Consider the following 19,723-nt stretch of genomic DNA (forward strand, 5'->3'; position numbering starts at 1 on the left):
TTTTATATATAAAACTACCTGCTCTTGTTTTTTTTTTCTTTTATATCTAATAATAATAATAATGACAATATAAACAATATATAATATGCGAATTCTATTAAGTATAATATACAAAAACACATATGAAAAAAAAGGAGAGGGGGTTAACAGTTATGAATCTGATGCTGGTTCTGGTGTAGTTGTTTCTGAGGAAGTGGTGACGCTGTCGTAAGGTGTATCATCTGTAAATGTTTTATCAATAGGTATTGTACGACTACATTGAATTAGTTTTAGTAAATCTTGTTTGATAATCGATGCTTTTCTCCATTCTTCAACTAATTCTTGTCTAAAAGAGTCAATCCTCTCTCGACGGACAGTTTGGCCTGACTCTAGCCTTGATAGGACCAATAGGAGTATTTTACACATGTGGTTGAATTTACAGAATGAGTCGTCCAAGTATTGTTTTACACGACTAGTAAAGTCTACTTCATATTCAAACTGTCCTGAAGAATTGCTAAGGGTAGGGCCAACTGCTGTACTGAATGTTTGTAATTCCTGAACGACTGATTTTGCTTTATATAAACAGCGTGTAAATTCAATAAAATTACGGTCACTATTTGATAGGGTGGACGACGAAGACGACGACATATTCACAATGGATGGTGTCTGTGCATGAATATTATTGACAATAAACATATCTTTAGAAAAAAGAGAGAACAGAAACAAAGGAAAATTGCAGCCAGCAGCTTTTTTATATTAGACACATACTGTTTTTTTTAGTTTCTTCTTTTTTCTTCGATGGAGAACAAAATGGAAATGCGGAATTGAAAAAATGTCCTATTTTATTAGAAAAGGAAAATAGACGGATCTTTCCTATTTTAGGAATATTCTTGTTCCATCATTTTACTTGAAAAGGGCAAATCCTTCATCTTTCTATTTTGTTCTATCGAGACCCATACACATTTTAGACACACAAAGATTTTGGAGTCGCATTTTATTAATACATTTTATTGCTGCTGTGTACCCATCTGCTGCATCTTTTCTCCAACTTTAGCATTGACTTCGATAAACTTGGCAACACAACGGTCAACACAGACTGCTTCTCCTTGAGTCAAGTCAGCTTGATTATAGTCAGTGGCAATACATTTTTTGTGGCAGGAATCAGCAATACTGAAGAGATTACGTCAACATTATTATGATTTTTCTTCATTTTTAATAATCATTACCGATTGAACAAATCAGTCACCATTTCTAACTCTTGTTCAGCTAAAGCAATATTTTGTGGGTTGATAGTTTGTTGTCTAGCTTGCATATTTCCTCCACCAAAGAATGACATTTTGTATTTGTTGTAAGAAAAGAGTGCTTCTCCTAGAAACGCGCAAGGGTTTGCAGGGCAAAAAAAAAAAAGAGTAAATGCGGTCACGTCAATAGTTTCACATACATTTTAGGGCTTTTGATCTTTTTTATCTGCAGAAATGACGCAGCATGATTGTCATGTCCCCCCTTGTATTGAGAGAGAAAAAAAGAGAGGCATTATAGGCGCATATGCAAATCGACGCCAACAGAGGCGCACATACACACAGACGCACACAGGCGTCCCACCCTGATGGATACACAATGACAAAATGGCATCCCCCAATAAAGTATGACCACAACATATCAGACTTGAAAAAAGTTGTATTTAAACATAAATAACTGACAAGTGCCCGTTACCTTTCCAACATTAAGTCATGCGGCCTCTTACTTGATTAATAAGTACTGTATCTTGTTTCGGAATGGCTTTCTAATCTAAAATAAGCTTTTTGGGCTCATACAAAAGAAGGAGAGGCTTATAGTCTCCCTTACTTTCTCTATTTTTCTTACAACATTCTACAAGATCTGTGAATAGCAAGCTGTGATTCTTGATAGTGATTCAACTCTTTTTTTTTTTATACAGATGAAATGACTCTTTTTGGCAATATGTCATTAGTATTGAAGATATCATCTGACGCCAGTTTTGACCCTTGGACCAGAAATTTCTCCTCATTAGGAAAGGAGGATAAAGGCGCTTGTAATCCTCCTTTTTTCTATACAGATAAAGACGTATGAATGAGATCTATAAAGGTATATTCCTTTCATGTGTTGTTACATTTAAGATAATGTTGTGGTACATGAACACCAATGTGAACAACAGTTTGCATTAAGCTTTTTCTTTCTTTCTAAAGACACATATGTGTATATTTTTTTCTTTGCAGAAAAACATCAATAAGCTTCTGTTTCAGGTGTGGTGTCAATAGTACTGAATTGTAAGTTATCCCTCCTTGTTGGAGATTATCCCTTTTACGCAATAAAGTAATTCTACAGTACTTTCTTTTTCTTTCTCTCCTGACGCGTGGGAAAAAAAAAACAGTATTCTGGACTACATTTTCAGCAAAGACATCCTTATGTGGTTATATCCGAAGCTTGGGATCGTCCTTAAAAACCTTAAAGGGGAGACTGGGGTATGACACATAGCTCAATGTGATTAAAGTTATTGGTCACACAGGCAACTGCGGATGCTCACCAAACATACATCAGATTGGTTCACTCCTTACCTAGGAAACTCTTACAGTAGCTTTGTGGCCGTATAAAGTTAAGTTGTGGGCGTACATTAAGAAATACAAGCATACACTTGCTGTAAACTTAAAACCATGAGTGTCGTCTTGAATTAACTGATATCCTTCTTTAGTTGTTCGATTGTTATGTGTCGACAAGAGAAATGAAAAAAGAATGTGATATCCCTATATAAAAATAAAGCAAAAGCGCTTTCCATTGAGTCTACTCAACAAACGCCATTCGCTGACAAAGTGATACTCATTTCGAGCACACTTTGGTGTACATGAGATGTTGCGCCACAACAAGAAGGATTTCGGAGTTCCCGGATATTTCTCTTCTAATTATGAGACCTTATATTTGTGTTAGTAGATTTATTAGATAACCTTATTTCATCTATGTTATGCCATTTAGCCGTGATAATTCATATGATCGGCAATATCAGGAATGTGTCCTGTCATCCTAATTAAGCGTACTTTTTCATTAAAGGGTGTTTGGCTTATTCTTTTATGATGAGAGGATTCTGTTCCAAATACGCAATGCCATCAGATATTGGCATAAAGCAAAACATTAGGTTGTATAGCTTTCGTGAACCAGGGAGCACATACAATGCTATAATACCACTGTCCATATGTTTAATAGCGTCAAGTAATATCAAATAAACATTGAAACCATACATTTTATATGACTATTGTCATTTGAGTAGATCAATGCTTATTATAAAACAAGTCGCTGTCATTAAGTCAATAGAAGGTTTATGTTTGAGAGCGAGGCCATCAAAATTATCATTATGATCTCCAAGCAAACCCGTTTCAACTTTTAGCTTGTCCCTTTATCTTTTTTTAATTATTAACAATTGTTAATTTAGATTGAAGCTAAATGGATCGATTATATTTTGAAGAATAAACATGGAGCAATTGATTTTTCCTAGTTCAAATTGTTCTCATTGATAAGAAGCCCTTGGATATTATTTTGACATCTCTTTTTTTTACCTTTTTGTTTTGAAAATAATCATTTTTTGTATTAAGTATGAATATCTATTAGCCACATGATTCGATTAATTTTTGTTAAAGTTGACTGGTTTCGTTGAATCTCGTCATTGCCAAACAAAAAAAAAAGAGAGAGAGAGATACAGAAAGAGTAAAAGCAGATCAATTGATACATCTAAAGATAAGTTGACTTTATTTACAATAAAAGGAGCGGTCACTTGTATGTTTTCATTCTTTGGTATTGTTTACGTTACTATATATGTTTATTGGGCTTTTTCTGTAGTTATTTATATAAAAAGCTATTGTCTAAAAAGCAATAGATTACGAAGACAAGTTCATATTTGATACTTTAATTAAAATTTAATTAAATACCTGCGGCGTGATTGCTTTTTTCATACATAAGACTTGATTTCAATACATCGCATGCCGCAATTTTCACCTCCAACAGGGCCGAAAGCAGGTCTTTTTCTTTGACGTATCATTAATAGCAAATTATCTTACAGAAGATATCTTGCTTTGCTTTCTTTGCTTGTTTTATTTTATTTCTGATATAAATTCTTTTCTATTGCCCTTAGAGTGTCTTCTTTGCATTCCTTTAATTATGAATAGTGGAACTTGCCTCTATCGATGCCACTATATGATTAACAATGTATGCTTTTCTGTATAATCTTAGTCTCATCTTCTATGTCTTTTATTAACCTTGCTAGATTTATGATAATCTCCTCAACACTGTCTTCTGCCTTACGCCTTCGTTTAATATACATATTAAATTCTCTATTATGAGCTTTTTTTTTTTTGCCTGTTAGATGTTGCTTTTGTACTTTTTAACTTGCTTTCTGCATTTTCTATATTAGTTTTAATTACTTTAATCTTATTTATGTGTTGGCGTCAAAAGTCAGAGTCACTATACCATAATTTACATTTATCTTTGGTTGCGACTTCTTTTCTATTTATATGCTTAATTTGTGCGAATCGCTTCACTTTAATGCTTTAAGGTATTTAAACGTCAACGTACTCTGTCATTGTATTTTTAATAAATTATTCTCTAACGTATATAATATAATAAATCAAGTATTGATTATTTACTCCACTTTTAATAATCTACTGTGTTGAGCGACACTTACAAAAGCGAATTCATCGTACTTGTTATCATTTTTATTTTCTTTATCTTTCTTAGCAATGCATTTCATCAAATTTTAAAACATGAATGATAATGTTCTGGGAGGAGATGTCACATCCACATATTCTCAACATTTGAACCAAAGCAGTATTAGTACGTTTGGTAACGGTATCCTTTAAACTTTTATGCAAATTTAAATCCAAAACATCGATAAAAGAAATATGTTTGCATTAATTTTATTCTATAATAATTATTGAATCCTCATTTGAAGATAATTTCTGCCTTGTTCTTGTCAGTTCTTCCAATTTTTTCAATATGGAGATCTATGCCTCTCGTTATAGAAGCTCTAGTAGTTTCAACGCCCAATCCAAGATAATCTTTATATGTTGCTTCGTTCCTGTTTAACGCTTTAAGCATTACGAACTTGACAAAGGGAAAGTGATCTTGGTTTCTGTAAAGAAGTGGAGTGGATTGTGTAAATTTGATGGGTTCGATGTTTTAATGACAAGAGCTTTATTTTATTGTTAGTAAAAATAATAATAATGTATATGAATGCTCATGCTTTTTCTAGTTTTTTGTATAGACTCTGATTTGTGAACCCACAAAGAAAAAAAAACAGAGGAGCATGAAGAATCTTTATATAAAAAAAAGGTACAGACTTGTGTAACTGTTATGCTTAAGTCACATATTTCAGAAGGTATGCAGCTGCTCTAAATCTACAAAAGTCGTCGCCTTTCGGATCGAACGTCTCTTTTGCCTCAGTCAAAGGGATGCTTTTATGGAGGCCAAAAATGCAGCTGGTTGCTTCTGTAGTTCTGCTTCGCTTTTTAGGCTTGAAGAGCTCGCCATAGGTATAAATATCTTCAGAATCGATCGTTTTTCTTTTATTGACAGTTAATTCCTGAAGCTTTTCTAGTGTATTCGTCTCTTTGACTAAATCTACTATAGTGCAATCTTCGTTTTCAACTATAGCTTTTTCAACGTTGATTTTCTGATATGGCGTTGTTAGGTTTCATTATACCTGCTCTTACTTCTCCTTCAACCACATATTTTTTCAAGTCTTAGATACTTTCTTTTGAGGCTGCCTTCGCAAAATCTTTTCGTAGGGGCAAATATCTAGTGGTTTTCTTTGGCCTTCCAGGATACTTGACTTCCGAAGCTTTAGGTAAACGAACGTTGCTTTGTTCCAGAACAGTATGAAAATCCCTCATGTCATTATCATGCCTGTCTAAAATGCTTTTGATAGAACTTATGAGCGAGTTCATCTCGTACGTTCCTTCACATTTTCTGAAGGCTGCTTCTAGAGCAACAACATATTTCATCCATGATTTTGGCGCCGAAACATAAATTTCTTCTTCCTGAACATGGGTTATTATTTCATCAGCAATCCACCATCTTGAAGCGACATCCTCCATGTCCAAGTGCTCCTTGTTCATTGTTGATAAAGTATGAGAGCAGGGAAGGTTGAACGTTGTTTTAACTTCACATGTGCAGTCAAGGCCTTCGTCAACGTCTGGTACATCCTTGTGAAGCTCCATTCGAACCATATAAAGCGCCTTATAGCTAACTTTATGAAGAAGTTTCTTCAGTTTTTGCTCGCTGTTAATTAAAATATCGACCATACTTTTTTCTTTTTGCTGCAAGTCGTTGAAGTCTCTTTCTAATTTTTCTATATGGTCATTGATCTTTTCAAACGACATCTGAAGAGGCTGCACAGCAAACATTTCTTTTTTAGAGTGTTATGGTCGCATTTGACTTCACTGGGTGTTAGTGTAGCCCATGTGTTGAAGCCTTGATGTGTAAATAGCTGCTCATTTTTTCAAGCGAAGTTTTCATTAGGTTTTATAATTGTTTTTAATCTGATTCGATCTTTAGTTATTTGAAAAAAATGCGATTCTTTGATTTTTGCTCCGCATTTTTCAAATACTCCGCCTGGGTTATTATTTTTCTTGAGTAGAGAAAGCTAGTGGGGATATTGATGTGTAGTTGTGATCATACAGAAGCACACAAATCATTGAGCTTGTTCACATGGAACGAACTAATAGAGACAAAAATTATTCTCCTTATCAGATGAAATTCATGAATGTTTAGAATTCGCTTCCAAGCAAGGGCCCAGGAAAAGCGTCCTATGAATTTACAAACCATGCCAAAGAGTATGACGGAGACTGTTGGACAAAAAAATAGGAGTAGTTTCATTCGGAATCAATAATTTTTCTGCCATTCAAGCACGAGGGTATAGTTTATCAGCACACGAGCTCTTATCCTTTAGAATGAGCGTTCTAAGTGAGCTCGAAGTTGATGGGATATATTACTGAGCCTGCTAAGAAAGGGAGAGGGCATTTGACTTGTCTACTATCTACATGATAAACCGGATGAAGTAGGGAAAGAAGCGGATAGAATTAATAGCTGAGACGAGCAAGCTGCTATCACCAATGCAAATATCGCTAGACTGCCTTCGCCCTGACAGGGTAAACGATAAAAAGAGAGCCGTTCACGGGAAGGTCACTTTATGCTTTTGTTCAGTATAAGACATCAAGTGTTCTGCTGTAAGATCCAGTGCCTCTCCAGTCTAATACACACAACTGCATCTTAATCCCCTACATGCTTCTTTAGCTGGTCTCAAAGAGGCTCCGTTTTTAGAGTAAAATCAAAAGGTCACCAATGTAATCTAAATCAGGGGCTTAAAGATTAAATTATTTCTATCATTTACTCTTTTTACTGATAAACAAGACTACTTAATATCCTCATATCGGTCGACCAAATTACAAGCGTGGGGTCAGACTTGATGTCTAAGGCACTATTCAAAAAGTTACACTGTATACTAAATAGGAGCATAGAGCATGTGTCACAACAGATGAATTACAGATTCGTCCTTTTCTTTCTTTCTTTTTTTCCCAAAAACTGCTTTCTCCCTCTTCTTTTTTATTTGAAATATGAATTTGCTGGAATCCTGTCTTTCTAGAAGAACAGGTTCCCAAATACGCCTTTCAGATGATGACGATAATGTCAATGATAACCATATACTGTCTTTTTGCTGTCTTTTGAAAAGAGAAACAAGAGGCGAGATACACTTGCCTGAAGAAAGCAATGAAATCCTTGACTTTGACGTGATAAGATCAAGACAGGAACAAGATCTTAATGAATATTTATATGGTTTATCAGATTGGTCATCGAGGAATAACAAGGACTCCTTTAGAGGAAACAGTTTTATACAATCTGAATATAGTCCACTTGCTGGAAATCATTCTCAGACCTCATCACTTATTGAAGAAGAAGATGATGCACAGTTTCTATCAGAGCATCGCATATCAGCCATAATCGATGATGGACCCAAGGTAACAGATTAGGATGTATTGTAACCAACACTACTTATACGTCTATAAACAGCTGAATAGTGCACATGTTTATCATAACAATAACATAAATACTGCTGTTAACCACCAAGACTTTTTGGACATCGCATTAACACCCCAAAACATCAACAAATATAGCAGTGACACCGAGAATGAGTCTATGTCATCAGATGAACAGAGTAACACAGTACAGGAGGCATCTGTCCATATTACAGAGAGTGTCCTTGCTGAATCACCCAAAGAATTACCTAGCATAAAGCCTTGCTCGATCGAATCCGGCAGTAGTAGAGAAAGCACATTATCTGAGATAGACAATTCCATTGAACCCAATTTCAGTACAGACATTGACTTTCCAACAGCAAGGGTAGCCAAGTTACCTTACCAGCCTGTATCCCCCATGACTATCGGTTTTAAGCCGTCGTCTTCCATAAGTACACCAGTCTATGCTGTTCCGAATCAATCCGGTACCCGTAGACCCTCCGTTGTTGCAGCCGCACAAAATTTACTAGGTGATAAATTGGACGATTTTACCGAAAAATTGGCTATTATTAAAAGAAATATCATCATGAACGTAAATAATGATACCAGCGGCTCAAGTGATGATGAGTCTGTAGATGATGTCAGTAATCACTATTACGATTATAATACATCTGATCAACGACAGAGGTAAGAATAGCAAAGACGAAAAAAGAAGCAACTAAACAACAGTCTTATAAAAATAGACCACCTCCATGGGATACATTCATATCCAAGTTTAACAAACAAGCTAGTCCAAATACAAGACGACAGTTGTTTCCTCTAAGACGTTCTGTATCTATAGACGATACCCAAAATGAAAGAAGATTATCTAATTTTTACGAGGAAGATGAACTGTTTGATTTGAACAAAATCGTTGCCATCAGTAAAAATGTACGTACATTCAGTGAAGAGGTCGTAGGCAATGGTATCCGTACCATGTTTAATAATATTTCGACACGTATAAAGAACGTACAGTTACCAAGTGATGAAGAATAGATTGCTATTATACCCCCCTCCTTTTTTTTTCTCTCTCTCAGATACTTGACCATGATTTGATTTTATTCAAAAACAATAAAAACAAACTTGTTTAATAAGCAACTATTTCTAATGATAATAGCTTCATCTGAGATTGTTTGTCGCAACTCCTCTCTTTTAAAAAGAGAAAAGACCAAGCATCATATATGCATATATTAATAACGTCGTATTCAAAGGATGAGAACGCCAATTATTGATACATATCCATGCGCAAACGATCACTTTGAGAAAGAGCTAAACCGATAGAGGTTTGACTGCTATACATATTTTGACTCTCTCCCATCTGTTGCCAAGCTAACGTATGATTAACAAATGTGGATGAGCCAGGAATGTATCTTTGAGTGTTCTCCAGCATGTCTTCGCCTGTCTGCTTCTTACGATTGAATACACTGGATTGTGATAAATCTTGCGTAAAGGGTCCACTGGCAGAAGGTATAAAGGGAATGCTAAACTGTGAGCTAGGAAGTGATCCAAGCTCTGATGGAATGTATCCAACAGGGTCATGAGTTTGAATAAAATCTTGATCATATCCTTTAGCACCACGACGAGCTATTTTTTATGAATGAGTGCTCATTTACTGTTTATCATCAAGCTTCAACTTACTGTCATTGGGCGAAGGCGCTTTAGCAAATGCTTCTCTAGCGTCGACCTGATGAGCAAGGCCTTGACGGAATTTGTCATCTTTACGATAAGATTTTCTAGGTCTATTAAATTGAATCATCGATACACGGAGGTTGTTCAACGGACCATCCACCAAACAACCCTTTTCTTTATAATGAACAAGCAAATGATGCCATAATGGATGCTATGATAAAAAGTTAGAGATGAAGTATTCATGACTTTAGATTAACTTACTCTGCTCAATATCTTGGGATTACCAAGGATAACAACACCATATTTGGCACGGGTAAGAGCGACGTTCAAACGTCTAGGATCACTCAAGAAACCAATACCCTGATGCTCGTTTGATCTGACACAGCTGAGAATGATGTAATCCTTTTCTCTGCCTTGGAAAGCGTCAACACTAGCCACTTCAATTTCTTTATAGAGATCTTTTCTTAGAGATCCATTGAATTGCATGTACTGAACAATATACGAACGTTGACCTTCATACGGTGTGACGACACCAATCTGTGAAGGTAAGACACCAGACTTCATAAACCTTGTCACAATCTTTTCACAGTTGGAGGCCTCTGTTCTGTTCAAATAAGAGGTACCAGAGGTTGAGATTTCTTCATTACCCAAGTTGGCGTAGAACATCATGGGGGTTTCAGGAACAGGCCAAGGGAAATCTACGTCTTTTCTGATACGTTCTTGTGTGGTAATACCGTTTTGAAGTGTGCCTTCATAAAACATATTACTGGGAAATTCAGAAAGACAAGGATGCATACGGTACTGAACTTGAAGACGAATAGGACGAATACCGAGAATGACCAATCTTTCGAAAAGGGATTGACAGAGACCTGCACGGGCTGCCTTCTTGTTCATAATGATGGGTCCTAGTTGCTGATGATCACCTACCAAGACAGCTTGTTTACAACCAAGGACAAGTGGGATCATACATTCTGGTTCAGACGCTTGTGTGGCTTCATCAATCAATACCGTACGGAATCTTAGACTGGCAATACGAGAATCACCTGCACCTACGCTTGTACAGCAAATAACGTCTGCATTGGCAAGGATTTCCTTTTCACAAGCCCTCTTCAAAGCATTGTATTTTCGTTCATCGGCAGCACTTAATTCACCTTGATCACGCTTCAAGTGAATGAGCTTTTGTAATTCAACATTCGTATCGTTGTTTTGAACTTGTTCATGAAGCGTTAAAAATGAAACAGGAGAATCCAACTCTTCTCTACTCTTGGCGGTCACACGCACAACCTTTAAGCCTGTTTGATGAATCTTTTCAGCAAGTTGATCGACAGCTACATTTGATGGTGCACACACCAAGACTTGACCAGGATTCATTTTTGCTAAATGATACACAATAGAGGCTGAGGTTACAGTTTTACCGGTACCAGGAGGGCCTTGGATCAAGCTTAGAGGTTTTTGAAGAACTGATTTAACAGCATACACCTGAGAGTGATTCAGTTCAGGAAGATTGGGAGCAGAAAATCTTTTGGAATCATGTGGTTAGTCGTGGATTTAGGCTAGAGCAAGATATAATTACCTCTTTGGCATCTGAGTCTTCAATACTTGAGGCTCGACATCATGTCCAAGAAGACGGTGGTAGATATAACCACTGACACTTGCTTCATCAACAGCAAACTTCTTCATGGCAATTTGCATACGATCAAAACTTGTAGATTTCCAGACAAAGTCAACTGAGAAGTTATGGGTGCATTCAATAGGTGGATTGAGTCCACGAGAAATTTCGAGAGCAACTTCATCACTAATATTGTTGGGGATCTTGATGACATGACCAGTAGATTCCCAGGGTTCGTGTAATTCACCACGATATCTCAATCGAAGTTCATCGCCCACTGCCAACTTGATTTCTCCCAGTTCCAATTTGGGGAAATAGAACCATGCGATATGCTTTTGATTAAGGCCTACATCCCAGCGAACGACAATATCATCACAAGTCTAATAATAAGTTTAGATGTATATTCTCTAATGCGTTGATATATCTTACCTGAGATTCTTTCAGCTTCTTATCATACTCAGCTTCCATAGTAACTAATGGTCCAAAAATATTTTGATATTGATAGGCATCCTCATATCTAATATAATGTCAATACTCCATGGATCATATGTATATGCTCTATTTTCTTACCGCAGCAAAACTGGATGGGGTTCATCATCAATACCAGGTTTTTCTAAATCCTCTAATGTGGCCTCACTATTCTCCTTCCACAATTCCTCCAGCTTGTTGATTTGTTGAGATGTGATCTGACGAGCACGAAGTTGCTCTTGATCAGAAGGTATCTTGACTAACCAGGTCAAGAAACATCTATCATCAATCAAAGGCATCCACTGTGTCGTATCCCAATTCATATCCTTTGATGAAGGCATAGCTGCGCATGGTTGTCTACAGATTGATCAATGTTTAATAAATTTATAGATAAAAGTTATGATTTAAATTACCTGCAGATAAGAACGACAACTGTATCACTCTTGGCGGGAATGAAGCCCAACAAGAAGACATTACGACAACCACAGTTGTAGCATTCCAAAATAGTATCACCCAAGGGAGATTCGGGATGAAGAGCGACTTCTTTATGTTTTGCACGAACCAAATGATTAATGATGTGAGAACCAGAAGTATTTCCTCTTGAATTACAAAACCATCGATCACAGGTAACACATTTGACAACTGAAGCAGGTGAGTGTATGCCGCAGTACTTGCAGGCATGGGGAGGTAAATCTTTTTCTTCTACAGTATTGGCTAATTCTCCAAAGTCATCGGTGTCTTCAAACTGAAAATCGTTGACAAAAGAAGTTGTACCATTAGCAACTGCGTTTTCTCTTTCGTCTTTTAACGAAAGAGAGGAAATCGGAAGGTCGATCTCTGTTTCCTTTTGAGTTTGAGTAAAGTCGTTATACTCATATTGAGAAGACTGTGTGTCTGCTGAATATTCCAAGAATGTAAAGTCGTCTTGTGATGCTCCTTCAAAGTGGTCCATCCTTTTACATGTAAGAAGAAAAAAAAAAAAGGATTCAACCAAGCTTATTATTTTTCAATGACCGTTTTTTTTCAGGTGACTGAGTCCATTGTCTCTCTTTAATAAAACCCTTTTTTGGGGGTTCTATTCATTTTTTATATAAAATAGACATATAGACATCAAGCAAGGAGAAGGAAGAAGGGGGAACATACATACGGTTTGGTTATTATTAGAAGAAGGACAGAACGTCATAAATAGCTGTTTATTATGGTATCTTCTCGTAAAAGAAATAGGTATTTACAATTTTACTTTAGCCTTCTAGAAATAGGCGTGTATATCGAATATTCTGCTGGGTCTAACAGTCTCTTTCTACCTTCACCCCAATCCATAAAATTACTCTTTGAGATACGATTAATATAATATTCTGTATAGAGTATTGCTTCGTTTCTAGTGTGTGGATAGAGTGCACGTCCATATGGTTCAGGGTTTGTTTCCAGTAGAACTGAATGAGGTAACCAAGTAGCTGCTCTACTTCCAGGACGTGTTGTTGCCAAAAACAGGACTCCCTGTACATATTGATCAACCATCCTTAGTCTACCCAACTTTCGTAAACCTGTGTGTCTATTTCTTATTTTAGATTGTCCTTTTCGGGTCAAGTATAATTCAGTGAATAAATCATTGTCATCAACTTCTTCGTCTGATAAATTAGCTTCATCATCTTTGATTTTATCTTTCCTCACTGTGAACAGAGGCTGTATCTTTCTCTTGGGATGAGGTAATGAGGCTGCACGTTCAGTGATTTTTGCATAAGGTTGTAATTTTTTGGTTTCGACTAATTTTGACCAATTTTCTTCAACAGGCACAAAATCGAATTCGTCATCATAAGCTTCTCTTTTCTCCAGTATTTCCCAACAAGGACCTTCTACACCAAAAGAGTCGGATAGTTCAGGAAATTCTGTATCAGTATTAAGCCATGAGAGATAGCACACTGAGTCTTGATCTGACTTTAGTTTGTTTTCAGCAAAGGCAAGAGGGAAATCTTGTAACATCGACATTGAATGAAAGATAAGAAAGAAAAGAACATTGAGTACTCCTTTTTATTTGTTTTCTCTCCCTTTGCTGCGGCCAATTTAATGCATTCCAGCCGCAGCAGGTAAATAAACTAGGGCCAGCATTAAATTATTGGGCACAGATACCTTTTTTGGCACGCTTTCGCTTAAATTTAGTACAAGATCCATTTTTGGCATAAATGACGTCCAAGAGTTGACCTTCTTTCCTATTCAAGACTTTGTGGGTTTTGCACATCTGCATAGCATTTGCACCATATGTGACATAGGCGCACCACACCTACACAATATAATTCACAACACTGAAGTATAAGAGAACAGTACGCTTAGAAAGCTATGAAAGGGGACATAGGGAGAGTGTTGATTATATCTGAACGCATTAAATGTACAGTCATTCCATAAAGGGTAACTTTGAATTTTGTTTTTATTTTTCAGTCTTTATTTTGTGATGAAACAAATAGGATTACGAGTAGATGATAAGAAGTGGTGGAGACTTTTATCAGATGAGGTAGGCTGTTTTCGCGTAGTAAACACTGCCAACTCCTCATGTGGTACGGTCTTGCAATGTTTCTCGAAGATCGTCAACACCTTGATGAGATCATCAAGTTAAATAAGATATTGTGTAAGGTTTGACAGCGAAGAGGGCGTAGTTAATGTCACAAGTTCCATCATAACGTACAGGCCATCGGACATCAATTTCGTCAAGTAAAAGGTGATGATATGTCCAGTGGATTGCACAGACAGACAAGCGTCTAGGTTGCTGTGATTAATTGCGTTCTTAGAAAACCGACCAAGACGAATGGGGTCTTTGGCAATTAAATAGCTGTTGTCGCTGTCTGTCACCAGTTTAACTTCTGCAAAGCCAACTGTCGTTTTGTACTGGACTCCTTCGAGACAAGACATCATCGCATCCAGACGGCCAGTAGAGATTGATCCTATTGTATTCAGAGTTGTTATTGAAAAAAAGTAATAAGTCGATGTCTTGAGAATTTACATTGTTTATTAAAAATAAAAGAGTATTATTAAAATAGGACTCGTATGCATTGTATAGGAAGAGAGAATTCATGACTGCTATTTATAATAATGCCGTCAGCGTGATCATGTATGCTATTATTGTTGTCAGTACTTTTCATCAGATGCGGTAGAGGAATGTAAAGTAGAATGTATGCACCACTGTAAGATTATAATTGAGTTATTATAATGATTCATATCAAACACGTCAATAAAAAATGAACGAGTGATTATAATAAGGGGAATGATTTTAGTAAACAACAATTGAACTGATATCTTCTAACACTATAGATGATAGATAATGATAAAGTATGTTTATTAAACAAAGTCTATAATGTTATGAAGAACCAAGGCGATAACCTTGGCCAGGGAAACTGCCTGGTGATGACGCTGTGTTGCTGCTGTTGTTGTTATTTGAATAAGAGGTATTGGCAAATGAAGTACTATTTGGGTTAGTAATAGGTAGATACACTCCATGTTCATTCACAGGAACATAATTGGGCGCAGAAATAAGAGGAGTTAACCATGGCTTCTTTTCAAATCTTGCAAATGACTCGTCAGAGGAAGTCAAGATCTTGGGTAATTTTTCATGCACGTCTATTTCATTGGTAAGTGAAATCAATGTATTGGATATAAACTTACAGAGATAGCCAATGACTGCAGAAATCAAGTTCAACAGAAAGGAAGAGTCAGGAACTAGAAATACAAAGAATAACAAGGCCAACATTGGCATCACCTTGTTTGGTATCCGAATAGAACCTGGTAACCTATATAAATTGATTAGAGCGTACACATATAAACATGTATATACAACTCTACATTCTGTTATCACTGGATCCATTACGATCGTCTTCTAAATAGGACCAGAATATTAAAGCAACTACCCAACCTGTCATACCAGCGTAAACGACGTCCTTTAGACCTTGATCATATGTAGGCATAGAAAAGGATATGACAGTAACAAGTATCACGTATCCTAAGCCAGGAAGAAGTGTATAGAGTAGAAATGTTAACCATGCAACCTTGATTGTTCCATGCCTTTTTTCCAACTTGTGCAATTCTGGCAATAGCCAAATAGTTGTTATCAATAGCTTAGCAAAGGAAGTAGAGCCAAGTGGGTACAAAACAAGCCTTTGTACTAATAAATTCTTCAATGACTTGCCTATAGTAAAACAGTAATAATAATTACCTTGAAGACCGTTGAGTACTTTATCCACACTAAGAAAGCACCACTGACTTATGCTTTGTGAATACACCAATAATAATATGTTATCCAATAAGTATATCACATAGGGTACAATCAACGCAAAAACAGAGAAAGGAGGTAAAGATAGCAACATCTCTTTCACATGAGTCATAAACATGCGTGTTGCATCTCCATTATTATTTAAAGTTGTCGTATTCTGATTGCTGTTGTTCATGACAAAATGGTTCAAAAGAGCAAATTAAGGCTCCGCACATCACTTGGAAAAAAATAAAATTATCCCAAATTGCACTTTTTTTTTCTTGTGTGTCAAAAGAAAAAAATGTCTGATTTTAAGCAGGTAAAAATTACAAGCATTCTTTAGTGCATATTCAATAACTCATCATAAATAGAAACTGATTGAGGCTAAAAGAGCTGAAGTATTAGCAACACTAGCCAAGTTTCAAAAACAAGGAGCAATCAATTCACAGCAACAATCAGCTGCACGACCACCACCACCACAACAACAACAACAGCAACAACAAGCACCTGCCAACAATAAGAAGAGCGCTCCTGGACCAAGTAATGGCACTTCCACAGGTCTCAACTTGATTGAACTTCAACGCAGAATTGCTGAAGCAACAAGTCGTTTGTCCCAAAATAACAATGCGGTAACATTAACAACAATAATCGTAAACACATACTAACGTCAATCCAAAGGTACGTACAACACCTGGTGCGCCCTTACGTGTTTCTGAACTCAAGCCACCAGCTTTCCCTGTAGACGAATCGGGGCATATCGATCTCAAGGCAATGATGGATAAGGGCATTATACCCAGAAGAGAAACTCCCAATACAAAGGTAAGACTGATATTTATATACACATTGATTTAACTGATTACCCTCCCCCCCCCCCTCTCCTTGATATAGGCTGCACAAAGAAATAAGCAAACACCAGCAGCGGCACCTAGTCCACCAAGAGCACAAAAGAGAAAATTATTACTAGAGGAAGTTCCTTCTGACTTTACGGATCCTAGCAAAAATCCTTATTTTGATCCTTCATTAGGAGCCCCAGTCGCTCCCAAAAATCGTCGTTCACGTCCACTAAAATTTGTTCAGCCTGGTAAATACATTGACATCGCAAATCAAGAAAGAGCAAAGGCACAATTGGAAAAACTAAAGCAAGAAATTACTGAAAGTGTAAAGAAGGCGGGTATGCAGACAGAATTTGACGTGTCTGATAAAGCTATCAAGGTAAGAGCAAATGCCTGATTCCTAATCCTATCCTGATTTTTTTTTTTTTTGAAAAAGAGAGACGCGCCTCCAGCTGTCGAATGGTGGGATGCTCCATTTACAAAAACATATGAGGAATTGAATGACGCAGACATAGACCCTGATAAATATGAAACACTAGTTACCATGTATATCCATCACCCTGTGCCAATTAAGCCTCCTAGTGAAGCAAATGCACCACCTATTATCAAATCACTTATGCTTACTACAAAAGAAAGAAAGAAGTTGCGCAGACAGACAAGAGCAGAAGCACAAAAGGAGAAGCGTGATAAGATCAGACTTGGTTTAATAGAACCTGATCCACCAAAAGGTAAAAAGAAAAACAAAATATATAGGATGAAACTAACTAGTGATATAGTTAAAATTAGTAACCTGATGCGTGTCTTGGGCGAAGAAGCAGTACAAGACCCAACCAAGGTCGAAGCGCGGGTTCGTAGAGAGATGGAACAACGTCAGAGAATGCATGAAAAAGCCAATGAGCAACGTAAGCTAACTCCAGAAGAAAGGCGAGCCAAGATTTTAAACAAGCTGAAGGAGGATCAAAAGATGAGTAATGAAGTGGCTGTATTCAAGTAAGTAATGAAATGGTCGCTTGAGGACATTTCCACTTATATAATTCTGTGTAGGATAAAATCTTGTTCCCATCCAAAGCATAGATACAAGATAGAAATGAATGCACAACAACTTCAATTGACAGGAATGGTCATTGTGCATCCTAAATGCAATATTGTTATCGTGGAAGGTGGGCCAAAGAGTATTAAGGCATACAAGAAGTTGATGTTAAGACGTATTGACTGGAATGACATGCCACCTCCAAAAAATCTTGCAGTTGATGAAACAGCTATGGACATTGATCAGCCTAGAAACAGTTATGGTCTTAAAGAAGGAGAAGAAAACAAGTGTTTCCTCGTTTGGACAGGATTGGTTAAAGAGAAATCATTTAAGAAGTTTACTTGGCGTTCTTTTGAAAGTGAAAAAATGGCCAGAGAAGAATTAAGCAAGTGGCATGTAGAACACTATTGGGATGCTGCTATCATGGCTACAGACGAGGAACTTGCTACTAGACAACCTGAATTGTAAAGCATTGCAGCAGTCAATTTGAAATAAAAAAATTACTTTTAATGTATAGAACGAGTGCTGATGACAGCAGCTTGATGACTTTCAATAGAACCTTATTTATACAGATTTCTATGCATATGTAATACATATACAATTCATTCTTATTATATCTATCAGACACACGTCCATGATAGCTAGTATCACAGGGTAAATACCATCAATATAATAGCCAATGCATAACAATGTTATTTTTAAAAGTAAAGCTTATAATTAAAAATATATTGTAAAGTATTGATTTGCTTTTAAATTATAAAGATTGTTTGCGAGTGGGTGAAGCTTCACGCTTGGAGCTACCATCTAAAGCAGGTGTGTAATCAAAAGCCTGATCAAGTGAGCGAAGAAGCTCTGGAACCTGGGGCTTTGATACGCCATTATGCAAAGAGTAATACAGCCAATCATTTGGGAGAAGAAGTTCTGAAATTGCGTCAGGATCATTACGATTTTCATCAATTGGGTGTGCTAAGGAAGAGCTAAGTAAACAGGCAGCTGTAAAAGTAAGAGTGATGAAAGAGAATCGCATTCTTGAGGAAATGTGCTGTGAAAAGTTGATTTGAAAGAAAACAACAAAAATATACGTCTTTTGATATGTGTTCCAATCACTCACTTTTTACTATAATGTGAACAAGGAAATATTTCCAATATACAAAGGATGTATTAGCAAAACCTTAAAGGTAAGAGAGATGATACATACGGTTTTTGCATATCTCAGTTGGTACAGAGCATAGGTTATCTTGGATTTAATAGTCGGAAGCTATGACCGTATCCAATGGTTGCTTTTTACCAAACATAATGCTTATGATCTACTTTGGATTATCTCATTGCTCCTGCTTTCAGAGTTTTTCTTTCTATTTTTTTGTTTGTTTAAAGAATTTTCTTGGGGAGGCATTGCATAATGCCCTTATGTGACTCTGAATTACGAGACAACTTTGATGTGTTTTGATTTTAATTCGTTCTTGATGCTGTTCTATTATTTATTTCATGATCTAGGTTATGATACTGCATTTGCCGTGAGAAGGGCTATTAGAAGTGAAAATTTATGTTCAAAGGAAAGATTCTATTTAGTTTGACGTATTATTGAAAGCGCGTATACGCAGTCTTATAATATACAAATATACTCTATTCAAACTGATTACAGTCATTTATCTCAATGTCAGTCATAAGCAGACACTGTTCTACGACACATACTTCCCAGGAACAGATATCATACTTGACAAAGATAGTTAAATCAAGCCCAAAGACAAGTGCTATAAATTCACAAATTAGCACATATAATGCTTATTACGCCATATTACATGATTATCAAATAAACAGTACGCTAATAGTAGTAAATGCATAACAGTGTTTTTAAAAAGATCTATAAAAATTGCTCTGGAGCGTTATTTT

At 36.5% G+C, this 19,723-nt stretch overlaps 9 protein-coding genes across 9 annotated transcripts; 2 read left to right on the top strand and 7 right to left on the bottom strand.

The window, feature by feature from the left end:
- Positions 1 to 150: 150 nt before the first annotated feature.
- RHIMIDRAFT_250284 (uncharacterized protein) lies at positions 151 to 675 on the bottom strand (the record flags this gene model as incomplete). Its single annotated transcript, XM_023610711.1, has 1 exon — positions 151 to 675. The coding sequence occupies one exon, from the start codon at positions 673 to 675 to the stop codon at positions 151 to 153; it is 525 nt and encodes a 174-aa protein (XP_023467836.1).
- Positions 676 to 986: 311 nt separating this feature from the next.
- Positions 987 to 1,315, bottom strand: RHIMIDRAFT_236119 (mitochondrial import inner membrane translocase subunit TIM10; the record flags this gene model as incomplete). The annotated part of the gene is made up of 2 exons (XM_023608485.1): positions 987 to 1,149; positions 1,206 to 1,315. The coding sequence occupies 2 exons, from the start codon at positions 1,313 to 1,315 to the stop codon at positions 987 to 989; spliced, it is 273 nt and encodes a 90-aa protein (XP_023467837.1).
- Positions 1,316 to 5,243: 3,928 nt separating this feature from the next.
- On the bottom strand, positions 5,244 to 6,692 carry RHIMIDRAFT_278278 (uncharacterized protein). Its single transcript, XM_023612737.1, has one exon. The coding sequence runs from the start codon at positions 6,381 to 6,383 to the stop codon at positions 5,721 to 5,723; it is 663 nt and encodes a 220-aa protein (XP_023467838.1). The 5' UTR covers positions 6,384 to 6,692; the 3' UTR covers positions 5,244 to 5,720.
- A 900-nt stretch (positions 6,693 to 7,592) lies between these two features.
- RHIMIDRAFT_236121 (uncharacterized protein) lies at positions 7,593 to 9,026 on the top strand (the record flags this gene model as incomplete). Its single annotated transcript, XM_023608486.1, has 3 exons — positions 7,593 to 7,994; positions 8,047 to 8,678; positions 8,735 to 9,026. The coding sequence occupies 3 exons, from the start codon at positions 7,593 to 7,595 to the stop codon at positions 9,024 to 9,026; spliced, it is 1,326 nt and encodes a 441-aa protein (XP_023467839.1).
- A 229-nt stretch (positions 9,027 to 9,255) lies between these two features.
- On the bottom strand, positions 9,256 to 12,688 carry RHIMIDRAFT_236122 (regulator of nonsense transcripts; the record flags this gene model as incomplete). Its single annotated transcript, XM_023608487.1, has 7 exons — positions 9,256 to 9,614; positions 9,669 to 9,870; positions 9,921 to 11,178; positions 11,233 to 11,648; positions 11,698 to 11,785; positions 11,839 to 12,093; positions 12,150 to 12,688. 7 exons carry the CDS (start codon positions 12,686 to 12,688, stop codon positions 9,256 to 9,258), a joined length of 3,117 nt encoding a protein of 1,038 aa, XP_023467840.1.
- A 199-nt stretch (positions 12,689 to 12,887) lies between these two features.
- RHIMIDRAFT_304952 (uncharacterized protein) lies at positions 12,888 to 13,722 on the bottom strand (the record flags this gene model as incomplete). The annotated part of the gene is made up of 1 exon (XM_023614461.1): positions 12,888 to 13,722. One exon carries the CDS (start codon positions 13,720 to 13,722, stop codon positions 12,973 to 12,975), a length of 750 nt encoding a protein of 249 aa, XP_023467841.1. The 3' UTR covers positions 12,888 to 12,972.
- A 444-nt stretch (positions 13,723 to 14,166) lies between these two features.
- Positions 14,167 to 14,721, bottom strand: RHIMIDRAFT_114658 (uncharacterized protein). The gene has a single exon (XM_023605303.1). The coding sequence runs from the start codon at positions 14,638 to 14,640 to the stop codon at positions 14,341 to 14,343; it is 300 nt and encodes a 99-aa protein (XP_023467842.1). The 5' UTR covers positions 14,641 to 14,721; the 3' UTR covers positions 14,167 to 14,340.
- A 293-nt stretch (positions 14,722 to 15,014) lies between these two features.
- RHIMIDRAFT_278282 (uncharacterized protein) lies at positions 15,015 to 16,201 on the bottom strand. Its single transcript, XM_023612738.1, has 4 exons — positions 15,935 to 16,201; positions 15,565 to 15,883; positions 15,388 to 15,512; positions 15,015 to 15,342 (listed from the first exon to the last, which is right to left on the bottom strand). Exons 1-4 carry the CDS (start codon positions 16,164 to 16,166, stop codon positions 15,083 to 15,085), a joined length of 936 nt encoding a protein of 311 aa, XP_023467843.1. The 5' UTR covers positions 16,167 to 16,201; the 3' UTR covers positions 15,015 to 15,082.
- An 807-nt stretch (positions 16,202 to 17,008) lies between these two features.
- On the top strand, positions 17,009 to 18,301 carry RHIMIDRAFT_200907 (Pre-mRNA-splicing factor 3; the record flags this gene model as incomplete). Its single annotated transcript, XM_023606492.1, has 4 exons — positions 17,009 to 17,182; positions 17,240 to 17,531; positions 17,580 to 17,793; positions 17,848 to 18,301. Coding segments are annotated over 4 exons (1,134 nt in total), but the record flags the coding sequence as incomplete, so codon positions are not given.
- Positions 18,302 to 19,723: the final 1,422 nt, after the last annotated feature.

The sequence above is a fragment of the Rhizopus microsporus genome (genome assembly GCF_002708625.1).
Source record: "Rhizopus microsporus ATCC 52813 unplaced genomic scaffold scaffold_5, whole genome shotgun sequence".
In the NCBI taxonomy this organism is placed as follows: domain Eukaryota; kingdom Fungi; phylum Mucoromycota; class Mucoromycetes; order Mucorales; family Rhizopodaceae; genus Rhizopus; species Rhizopus microsporus.